Source organism: Typopeltis vanoorti, chromosome 16 (genome assembly GCF_054136105.1).
Source record: "Typopeltis vanoorti isolate ZY-2024b chromosome 16, IOZ_Tvanoo_1.0, whole genome shotgun sequence".
Classification (NCBI taxonomy): Eukaryota; Metazoa; Arthropoda; class Arachnida; order Uropygi; family Thelyphonidae; genus Typopeltis; species Typopeltis vanoorti.
This window is the reverse complement of record NC_143564.1, coordinates 59879730-59892639: the sequence shown is the minus strand read 5'-3', so window position 1 is coordinate 59892639 and position 12910 is coordinate 59879730. Positions and strand designations below refer to the sequence as shown.

At 34.8% G+C, this 12910-nt stretch overlaps 1 protein-coding gene across 1 annotated transcript in view; it reads right to left on the bottom strand.

Annotated features, from left to right (window-relative positions):
- The window catches only part of muskelin (muskelin 1), a 411065-nt gene that overhangs the window by 101261 nt on the left and 296894 nt on the right, over positions 1 to 12910 (bottom strand). Inside the window, exon 17 of the mRNA XM_090406668.1 lies at positions 8171 to 8288. Within this exon, the coding sequence (XP_090262794.1) occupies positions 8171 to 8288 (118 nt within the window). The remainder of the gene's footprint in view (positions 1 to 8170; positions 8289 to 12910) is intronic.

Here is a 12910-nt window from a genome sequence, read left to right as displayed (position 1 = left end):
AACATTAAAGATGTAGTGGAAGAGAGAATGGACAATGTTTTCCAGAAGGGAATATGAACAGCCTGACTGATGTTTTCAACATGAAAAGCAAAAGTACAAGGAAGATAGGTGGTAGGCTGAGCATGGAGAGAATGTGAGGATGCATATCAGAAGATTATTAAGGAGAATGAAAGACAATAGTGTGTTAGAAAGGGTAATTGGTGTGTTGTCTAGATATGACAATGATGAACTGAGATGGTGAGCAAAATCATAAATGGTAAGCTAGTGAAGTGTGAGAAGAAAGAAGTGCAAATTTTTGATGTGTGGAATGCATTCCAGAGATGAATAGAATTATAAAAGAGACTGATTATATTTAAATGGAGAGAATGTTGCTAGAAGCAGCATAATGAGGTGTTGCAAACAAGGGATCAGAGGAAATCAGATATGATGTGAGCAGTGAGGAGAGTAGTATGAGATATGAGAACAGGATGAGAAACAGCTGGAAAGGGAAATGGGAAAAGTCAGGAAGATATTCATGACTGCTTCCAGAATCAAATTTGTGTATGGGAATGGATTAGGATATGGAGAAGTTACAGATGAAGGTGGAATGGCTTGTTAGAGATCAAGAAATGAATTTGCAACACTTAAAGATTTTAAACTTTTTTTCCCTTTTTTTTTTTTTTTGTAAACTTATAGAAGTTGTGGGTGAGCTACAGATTTCTTTTTCTTTCTTTTTTTTTTTTTTTTAATTTTTTTATATATATATATATATATATAGTTTTTGTAATTTCATAGTCTGGAAATCCTGCTCTAGAAACCACAAATAGAAATTTTTCAAGCCACTTCAGGATTCCAATAAGTGAGGTGGTGGTGTCATGCTAGAAGATGAAATCATCCCCCACCTATGCTCATGGCAGGATCTGAAACTGTGTCCTGTGATTTGCGAGTGAACACAAACCACTCAGCCAACAAGACCAGTGAATGTTAAAAACAGAGGTGAAACTGTTGCACTGATGGAGTTTATTCACATGAAAGTAAGCTGAATAAGTGAAACATAGTTGAATGTGAATGATATCCTTTGAGTAATAGAAATGGATGGTATGCATGTTTTTTGTTAGGATAGGAAAAGCAACAAAAGGAGGAGGAGCACTGATGATAATGGCAATGGAATAATCTCCACACAACATGAAAGTACAAAGGGAAAATGGTAGCAGTGGTCTTGAAGCAGTATGTGAGAGGTGACGATTGACAGGATAATATATTTAGTTGGATATATGCCAGGGAATGTGGAGGCTGGTGATGAAGAAATGTATAGGTATCTTTGGTTAGTAAACAAGGAAAAAATGATCATTAGTGATTTTAATAATGATAATATTGATTGGAATGAACATCAGGGAATGAATGTTTTGAAGGATAACAATCTAAGGTAACATGTAACAGAGAAGTTGAGTCTTAGGTCTGATCATATCATTAGAAGATGTGATTGTGAATGAGTGTCTAATCTTCTTCTAGTTGGTGAGACTGAACATGAGGTGATCATCTTAGTTGTAGCCAGTCATATGAGAACCTTTGTGAGAAAAGAATATATGTGGAACTACAAGACCAGTGATGATGAAAAACTGAGGAGACAAATGGGAGCTATAACAGAAAGAGGAGTCAAAGTTGTTTGGGCACTGATCAAGAGATATTTAACAGCAGCAAAGTCTGAGTTTATTTCAAAGGTGAAAAGGCTAAATAAAGTATAAGTAAAATAGATGAATGAAGAGATTACACATGCAGACCAGAAAAAGAATGCCCTATGGAGGCAGTACAAGATGAAGGGTAATGATGAAATACACAAGTACAGAGTGGACCAGGAAGGTGACTCATGGTAAAGACAGCAAAAGTGTAGTACGAGCATATATTAATCAATCAAACGAAGAAAAATCTGTACAGTTCTTTTAACATGTGGCAAAAAGAAGAAAAAATTATCATGGTAGGATGGTGTTAGCGGATGAAATCGGTGGATTGGTAACAGGAGAGGATACAGTTGAGATATTCAATGAGTAGGGAGTATAGTAGAGGAGTGATTGATAGTGAGCAAGAGATATACCAAAGAATGAAGTAACCTTGATGTTAATAAGGACTAGAGAGTATATCGACCATGTGTCTTCTTAAAGGAATGCTGCAGAGAATTAATGGCAGTTGAATATATGCTTAACATAAGTCTTGCAACAAGGCAAGTCCTAAAGGAGTGGAAGAGAGTTCCTTCTTTTAAGGTTACATGGTGGTCAGCATTCATAGTGAAGAATTTATGGAGACACAACACATGTGTTAGAATAATTACTTCACTTAACATTAGGAAAGTAACATTCGACATTTCGACCTCTGTAGTGAGGTCATCATCAGGAAAAATACATATGTATAAGATATATATGTATCTTATACATACATATACAAGCTACATGACACTGCACTATACAAAAGTAATATGAATCTAGATGCTTGTTAATCTTTTAACTTAGCCTTACCTCTTGTGGAAAAAAAAAACAAAATTAATAAATAAAAAAAATAAAAAAATAATAAATAAATAAAATAAAAAAACAAATAAATTAAAAACGGAGCTGCATTAAACATTTCTAAAGTCATCTTCTATCGAGGTTTTTTTCCTGGGCTTGTTCTGGTTGTTATAAGGGTTGCAGATAGGGTCCTCCACATTCTTGGAATGATTAATCCATCATTTTTATTCAGGTTTGGATAATGTTTTAGCATTTCACAAGCTTATTTGAATTTTCTTTCAAACCAGGTTTTGGTGTGGTGTAGGGACTTGGTGCCCTTCCAGTTGATTCTGTGGCATGTTTGGAGTGAGTGATCTGATAGGCCTGTTTTACCATAGTGGAGGTATTTAATGTGCTGTTTATGCTCGTCTTTTCTGATTGGGATAGTGCGTCCTGTTTCCCCTATGTAAGGTAGGTTGCAGGTACATTAAATTTTGTAAACCCCTGGATGGGCCAGGTATAGAAGAGGATCTTTGGAAGAGCTAAGTAAATTTTTTAATTTTGTCGGGGGTTTGAAAATAGTCTTAATATTATATTTAAGTAGTGTTCTGTCTATTTTTTCTGAAATGCCTCTAATATAGGGTACAGCTATAGCATTCTTGGAATCTTTTTTTTTTTTTGTTTTTGTTTTTAGTAGTATTTTTATGGAGGATCATGTGAACCATTTTTTACAAATGTTTGGTTAATGATTTCAAATTCTTCATTTAGAGCTCATTCTAATTTGCTCTAATGAACCATCTAAAGTTGTTTTTGTAATATCTTGGGTTCTTCTAATTTATTCCTGTCCCTGATCACTGCACCAATTGTAATATTTTTCTTCTTATTATGTATGTATATTCTCTGTATTCTCACTGTTTTACATATATTCGTAAAATACATACATGTAGTGCCCTCTTTCTATATCTATCCTAATTTTATCTTATTTTCTATTAACTCAAACGTATATATCGCTCCACCTCTAATTTCTTTCTATTCTACCTTCGAGGATTCTATATTCTTTGCACCTGAGAGCATTGGAAATTTATATAGATTTCTGAATGCACCACCTTGCCTCAATATGGTACATGAAATATGATACTTCTGGTAGACCTCAATCATGCAATATTTATTAATTACTTCTTAGAACACTCACAGTTGTGGTCTCTTTACCTTATTACTTCACTCTAATGATTTCCTGCTTATAGGCTAGAATTATTTTAGATCAATGTATTGCAATAAATAAGATCAGGTGACACTCTTTAAGAAAATTCAACAAGCATATTTAATGATCACTAATTAAAGAAATATACAATACAAAGAGCAGGGGAACTATCCTCTGTTAATCTCAGTTCAAAATTCATGCAACTACCTATATATCTCTTACAACATTTTTTTTTTAGTTATTCGAATAGTTTATATTACTTTCCTCAACTTAATTCTCAATATCTACTTCTATTTGCATCAATATAACAACATGACATATATATAGCAATCAATCTTTATCAATAAAACAAAAGGTATTTTCCCAACATTTCTTAGCTAGTTTGTAACACTTTCCTCAGCCTAAGAATTATATAACAATCATAATCATATCAACAATAGGACAAAACTTAAATATCATACAAGTGTCAGATTACCTCCTAATCTCAATTAGCTTCTCAGGAATTAGCTATACTCATATACACATGCATTATCAATTCAATCTTAAGGGACATATCAGTTATTCTCTGGCTATGACTATCCTATCTTATGAATCTTATCAGTTCGTTAAAAACATCATTCTTGCACCACATAATCTTATAAGACACAATATCAGATTCACGTGAACAGTCCTCCTCTTTGATGCAACCTTTTCTTCAATATTTGTCATGCTGTCCTATGTTATCTTTTCCTTTCTGGGTTTTGGATTTTCTACCTCTGGATCCTCGGAGAACCGGCAGCTTCGTCGGGTTGGCAACCGGGATACGAGGAACGATTCTCCAGCGTTGAACACTTGGTCTAAGGATTACGATTGTCGGGCATTCACAGGCTCGGCTGAGCTGAATAGTGTCTGGACAGTTTTGTTTCTCCTTACATATTCACCTCTGGACATCCACACTCCTTGACTCGAACGGCTTAAGGTTGATCGACCTCCAATCTCCTTCCCCGGACCTCTCCGCAGAACCTCCCCATGTTCCTTTCTTTAGATGTCGATGCTGGTTGTCAAATCCCCGATCGTTCCCCAAAACTTGCCTTATATCCTTTTCAGTTTACAAACCTTGGGTTTAGTTTTGGCACCACCTTGCAATATCATGTGATAGCATGTTCTGGAACTTTCGACGACGACTTCTTTCATGTTCCTAATCCGTTTTTGTCGGTGCAGAGGTCACGTTTGATTCCTGCCGTCCCTTTCTGCAATGACCTTGAAGGCCACCTGCAACTGAACATGTAAACAAGAATCAAATGGCCAAAATGGACAGAAAAGAAAACAAATAAAACCGTAAGACAAGACCTAAACTATACAGATTCATTAATAGAAAAAGATCTAAAGAAGACAACTTCAGTGGTATGGACATGTCGAGAGAATGCCACCAAAAAGGCTACCCAACCTCAATCTATATGCAAGACTAGAATAAAAAAGAAAAAAAGGAAGACCAAGAACTAAATGGATAACATCAATAAAGGTCAACTCTGGATTACAAACTTATAGACAGCATACCAGTCACGCAAGAAACCGAGACTCCTGGAGGTTGTTGTGGAAACATGGAAGACTCAACCTGTCCTTGACGGAAGAGGACAGTAAGTCAGTGAGCATCAAGAGGGTGAAATAAAAGAAATATGATAAGCAAGTTAAACAATAAGCAAATTAATGCATGAGATCTACATGCATCAGATTTTTGGTAAGATTACCAAATTTGATATAGGATCATATTTTTTGTTACACTCGTCAGGCTATTTTGACATTTTCAATGGCTCCGAGTGCTCTGACAAAGAAATTGTAATTGATGTAGGAGATTTTGGTATGTTGCATAGTACTTGATATTTTATGTCTGTTGTATGTGCTGCTAGTCTTGATTTGTGTTTTCTTTATGTCCTTGATGTGCTCTGACATGTATCTCTCCAGACTGGCCAATCTATCCCGCATAGCAAATTCAAATGTGAACAAGTGATCTTATATATTTCTGGTTTTTTGAGTAGTGAACGGGGAGGTTCTGGAAGTGAAGGAGCCTTGAGATCTTGTTTGGTGGGGAGCAAGCAACTTTTACTTCTTGTTTATGTAATATCCTTCCATATCTTGTTCCTGCCATGTGTAAGGAAAGGATATTGCTCCTCTATATTCTTCTTTTTTTTCTGTCCATGTTTGTGGGAGGCTTCTTTAGAATGCTCTGAACTTTTCTTTCTTTTTTTTTGGAAGGATTGGACTAAGGTATTCAAGTTCTTAACTTATCTTCTCCATACTGCTAGGGAGACAAAGAGTTTTTATAATACCAATCTACTAATCTTTTTGTATGTTATCAACATTCATCACAGAATCAATTTCACTACAGAACTTGAATTAAATGGGATTATATGTTTCCCTAATGTCCTCATAAAAAGAAAATTGGGTGGTTCTCTATCAACATTTGTTTTTTTGAAACCTTCCTGCTCAGGTCATTATACACATCACGCTTCAGCTTACCATCCCTCACAGAAATATGGCATTATTAAATGCCTTCTTTCAAGAACTCATTATCTGTTCTTTGTCTGATCGACTTCAAAAAGAAATTTCTATAATCAAAGAAATAGCCATCCTCAACAGTTATAATCCCAAAACAACAGATAAGATTATCAACCATTCATCTCCATCCCCATCCTCTATTTGAAGAGAAGATAAGGTATTTCAGAGCACATTTCTTATACCTTAAAGAAGTTTAATTTTTCCACAACTTTCAAATCTATTAAACCTCTACTGTTACCTGGAGTCTATTCAGTCCCATGTAACTGCAAGTTATTCTGCTTTTGGCAAACAGAATAACTTGCAGAAAGTTATTCTGTTTGCACAATTGCACAAAATAAAAACAGAATAACTGTTTTTATTTTGTGCCGATCTGTTTCTATACACCTTTCTGAGCATCAGTCTTACATTACCGCTAAGAAATGGAACAAATTGGGGCTAGGAGAACATGGGATTTCTAATATAGACACAGGATCCTTTGGAATGATGCCAAATTACTACACAGATGTTCCCATAAACATGAGCATCTTTTTAAAGGAAGTTCTGAAGTACTTCGGCAACACCCAAATTTCAACCTTAAATGATGGAGTCCATGCCGAAAATCTAGGTAACTATTATTTAGAACTATATACTGTTTAATTATATAAGATTTTGTTACATGCTTCATTTTTTTTAATCACACACACACTTTATTTGATCCTAATAGTATCAACTCTTACCTAGCTATCTTGCAACCTCCATAAACATGAGCATCTTTTTAAAGTTCTGAAGTACTCCTGCATCACTCAAATTTCAACCTTAAATGATGGAGTCTATGCTAAAAATCTAGGAAACTATTATTTAGAACTATATACTATTTATATATTGTATATGCTGTTTAATTATATAAGATTTTGTTACATGCTTCATTGCTTGTTGTTTACTTTTTTTTAAATTTCCAGTTGTATTATAGTGATGATGATTCATGAATCAAAATATTTATAGTTAATCGATCTTAATTTAATAATTTTTCAACTGTCTATATATAACTTATGAAGAATTACCAACCAATTTTTTTTTTTTTTTTTTTTTGTTATGGCTAGTGAAGAGACTTAGTATGGAGATATTGCCCCATGTGCTTTGGTTTCCTATACATTATTTCTTTGGAGAGTGTCAAAAAAGGAAGGAATTTGTTGTTTTCTAATTCAATAAAGAACTTAATGAGGAAATGAACTGTCTTCATCTCCATATTAAAATAAACAACAAAATCTTGTAGTTTTTCAGAGCCAAGCCACATGATGAACACATCATCCACATATCCTAGCCAAAGTTTATGCCAAAAATGTAATTCCCCAGGGTCCCTGTTTTTCTAACACTACATTTAATCTGTACGACTCCCAACAATATATAAATCTTACATCTATCTAACATTAGAATATGGTCTTAACATTTTGAGGTGATGTTGTGCATAAACAGTCTCATTAACCTTCAATTCACTTCAATGAAGAGAACCTGCGAGAGTGAAGAATAAGTGGAATACGTTGCCAGAGGTAGTTACAAGTGCTCTGTCAATGAGCAATTTTAAGGAAAGGTATAACAGTCATTGTGGATAGTGCAGGCCTCAGACAATAAGTCTTCAGTCTCCACAGAGATCCTGCATAATAATAATAATCTCATCCCAACTGTTAATGTCTTACTATACTATGCAGATGATGCTGTGAGAGGTTCTCCTATATAACTGATAATAATGATTATTCATTATAACCATATTTTTGAATTCTCATTATCAGAGACTTCTCCATGTATGTTAATATTTTCCAGTATGAAAATCATATATTTGAATATTTGAGCAGCTAAATGCTTCAGTAAGAGATTATGTTCTTTTTCAAATGAGGAGCTGCAATGAAAACATTTTACATGTCATCTGATATTTATATATCTTTATTTATAAAATATCATATGCAAATAGTAGTACGTTTTAAATAAAACAAAAAAAAATTACCTTTCTTATGTGATCGTAAACTAACTGATGGGCAAAACGAGGACAAGGTTCAATAGTTTGATGGCCTTTGCTTCCACTATTCTGTTGTGCACCATATTCTGTCTGATATACACAAGACCTAAAAAACAACAAAACAATGACGTTATTTAAATCCCTACTTCACTATTCATTCAGCTTTGCAAAGAACAACAGAAAATAAGACCTGATATTTATTATTATTATTATTATTATTTCGAGCTACTCCAGGGAGTCCTTAGACTCATCGAGGGAGGCCCTAAACATCATGTCCACACAACTATTCGACATTCTCACAGTATCTATCATACCTTGCCTTGAACTTGCTCACCGTCATAGCACCCACAACAGACTCTGGCAGCTTATTCCACTCATTTACCACTCTAAAAGTAAAGAACCCAGCTCTAACACCCCTGCTAACCACACTCTTGCCCAGCTTCCATAGGTGTCCCCTAGTTCTCCCACCACCAGTCCTGATCTCAAAAATATCCTCTGAATTAATCCTATAGAATCCTTTTAACAATTTGAATGTCTCAATCATATCTCCCCTTTTCCGCCTATCATCTAGTTTCTGCAACCCACAAATCTTCAACCTGTTCTCATATGGTTCATTCCATAGACCTGCTATCATCTTAGTCACTCGCCTCTGGATCCTCTCCACCTCCTCCCAATCTAGAAGGAACCAAGGTGACCAAATCAGGGCTCGGTACAGAGGTACAATAACTTGCTTGTCTCTGCTCATCAAGGTATATTTCAACAACCAAGTGAGTTGATGAGCTGATTTAGCTACTTTTGCAATGTGCCCCCCTAAATTTGAATAAAGCATATTTTGTAATTTTTAAAACAATCACCATGTCAATTTTGAAGATTAATTTAAGGTAAAATATACCTAGGGCAAAGGCTTTCACCCATATAAAGAAAGCTTCACGTGAAGACTATGTATAATCTATAATGAGAAATCCATTATTAAAGATGCTTTTGTATGCAATATATCAATGTAATATCAAAAATTAGAAGTTCTAGGACTGCAATGAGATGCTTTTTTAAAATATATTAGCCACATACATGAGAGGTCACAAAATCTATAAACGCAAAGTACTTTTTGTGTAAGTGTGTGTGTGTGTGGGGGGGGGTAAGGACATGGCCAAGTGGGCCTAGAAGAAAGAAGGAATCTATTAATAAGTTTCCTGAAAAGCTGATGGCTGTATTCATATAAATCAGCAAATGGGGGCTGCCTCAGAGAAAAGAATCACATGAAATCATGAAATGAAGGAAGAAAACACAAGGCGCCAGTTCAGTATATCTCAGTTGACAATGAGTGGATTTTCACTGATTTGCATTCATTTGGTTTCTAGTGAAAATATTTACACATTTACAGTAAAATTAATATAACAGATCTATAGAGATGCATTTGACATAGTTCCAATGTAATTTAAAAAAATGATCTGTACATTATTATACTTATATATAAATATTTTGTTATTTTATTTATTCATCAGAGATCAGGCTACAATTGGGTTGGCTCTGATTGTAACGTGCCTTTTAAAGAGCTTTTGGAGCAGTGCTCCTAAAAGTCCCCTCAATAGTCTTCATTCTTTAAAGAAAAGTGCAATTAAGTCAAGCAATGACTCATTTCTCACCAATTTAATGCTCTCTCTCTCTCTCACTCACACACACACACACACACACACACACACACAGATTTTTCAATCGTTGTTATTGCATGTCTCATATAGACATTTATGATAAAATCATAAACAGGAAAATAACATTTCTATAATAACTACAGAATTTTCAGCCATATCTTATGACAAACTGTCAACATAACTAAGTGTTTAAAGGAACAGATTAACAAGTAAATAACCAGAAAGGGCAAGTCAGAATTATGAGGAAGATTGATCTGTATACCTATTAGAATCTAAAGTGAAAAAGTAAATGGTTCAAAAGCTGTTTTCAAGACAAAGTCATTTAAAAAAAACTAAAGCACTACAAAAAAGTTACATATATATATAAAAGATTGTATAGAATAAGTAAGTTGTAAAGCACTGATTCATCAGACTAATAATAATAATGACTTGAAATAATAACTGCCTCAAAATTTCAGTTTGAGAAGTGATGTTGCTAAATACATTTTACTAATATTGTAGTGTGTTGCCCCACTGAATAAATTAATTACTTTTTCAATCTAGACTGTAAATGGTACACAGACTGACACTCCTCATGCTTCTAACATCTCATGTTTATAACTTGCACTTTTTTTTTACATTTAATTTTTTTTTTAAATTAATTGTTATACTGATAATGGTTGTGTAACAAGACCAAAAATTCTGTAGTTATTTTCTTCTTTGTAATTTTTATCATACAGTCTTCTAGTTATGTTTCTATTTTTGATTACATAGATATTTCTATGTATGCTATTGATCTAAACTGGTATTGATAATTAACTTTCCACTAATTCTAAGAAGTGTAGAGATTAGTCACCTCACATTTACAGTTCAACTCCACTTGTAGAACAAACTTTTCTCCTCTTCAATCATCTACTTTTCTCTACTACTGTATTCTGGAACAATCTTTCCTCTTATGTGTATCCTAATGATCAAAGTGCATGCCATAAAATCCCCACGTTTACAAGTATCTCTCACTCTCTACCCTCAGCTTTACATCATCTGCAAATTTTATTGTAATCCCTTGTGTTTGGAATTACAATAAAATAAAAACATGAAGTAAAATAATAAGAACTCACTTGATTTTGTTCAGGATAATTAAAACTGCAAATAACAGCTTATAGGTTATTTGCAGTTTTTCTTAACTGGTAGTCACTTATATTTCATGTTAGTGCATGTGTCCTGTTTCATTCTGATAATTTTTTGTTATGTGCTCATGACAGACAGCTGGTTTTAAATATGAACAATAAATTTCATTCCTCTCATGAGGAGGAATGAAATTGATTGAGATTAATTTTTCAAAATTAATCTGTTTGTATATAGAGGTAGTTGACTTCACATCAATTGCCTTAGTCCAGTAATGCAAAAACATCATGCAATAAGTCACTACACCAAACACAAGGTCAAAACCAGACAGGTTTTGACCAACAAGAGGATACCAAGGTTAATTCATACAGAACTTAAGTCAATCCATATCCAAGTAGAAAAAGGTGTATCACTTAATATTAAACACTTTGGATGAGAAATAGTTATAGAAAGTTTATTTGATTGGTCAATGTATTATTATACATAAAAAAAAATTATATTCTTGTGTTAATCCTCTTTCCTACTTGTATATAGAAAATATATGATTTCTGAACTGACTTAACCTCTTGGATATGGCTTTCACTGATGAGACCTATAAATCTGAAAACGGAATAGTATGACCAGTCATAGTTTCCACATATTCCTTAATGAAGCAAATACATACCTTACCACTTACAGTGTTAAAACCCACAAACCTTTTTGCTAACTGAAAGAAGCATGGAAATAACATTCTTCAATATTAAGACTATTGTTATTATCATCACCATCCTGGTCAGATCTCCATGGAGTCAAAAGACTCATTGCAGGAAGTCCCTCTCTCTCTCTCACACACACACAACTCATTATTATTACGGGCAACTCCAGGGAGTCATTAGACTCATCGAGGGAGGGCCCCAAATCATATTCATCACAACTATTCAACATTCATACAGTATCTATCATACCTCGCCTTAAACTCATTCACTGTCACAGCATCCACCACAGACTCTGGGAGCACATTCCACTCATTCACCACTCTAAAAGTAAAGAACCCAGCTCTAACACCTTTACTAACCACACTTTTTCCCAGTTTCCATGGATGTCCCCTAGTCCTCCCACAACCAGCCCTGTTCTCAAATATATCTTCTGAATTAATTTTATAGAAATCCTTCAGTAATTTGAATGTCTCAATCATATCTCCCCTCCTCTGCCTATCAACCAATTTTTGCAACCCACAAATCCTCAACCTGTTCTCATAAGGTTCATTCCACAGACCTGCTATCATCTTGGTCACTTGCCTCTGGATCCTCTCCACCTCCTCATAAGAAGAAATCTAGGTGACCAAATCTGGGCACAGTAGTCGAGATGGGGTCTTATCAAGGCTTGATACAGAGGAACAATAACCTGCTTGTCAACGTATTCTTCAGCAACCAAGTGATTTGATGAGCTGATTTGGCTACTTTTGCAATGTGCCCCTAAACTTCAACTCCTTATCCACCAACACTCCTAAATCTCGTGCCTCATAAATTTCCTGGAGTACAGTTCCACCCATGCTGCTGCTAATCTTTTCACCCCAAAATGTATAACCTTACATTTTGCCACATTAAATTGACATCCATTCACCTTAGCCAAGACCTCCAATCTATCCAAATCATCTTGCAAAATTTTGCATTCACTATTGCCCTACCCAACTTTGCATCATCCGCAAACAAATGAACTGTTCCTCTCAGATCCTTTCCTATATCATTAATGAACAAATTAAACAGCAGTGGTCCAAGAACAGATCCTTGTGGCACACCACTAGTCACAGGCTGTCTTGTGGACTCTACTCCTGAATAAACCACTCTCTGATATCTCTCCGTCAACCACCCTTCTATCCATCTCACCAACCCTATATCCATCCCATATGCTGATTAGAATTCCATGTGGTATCCTGTCAAAGGCCTTAGCAAGCTCCAGTAGAATCACTGTAAACCCATTATCCTTATCCAGTTCA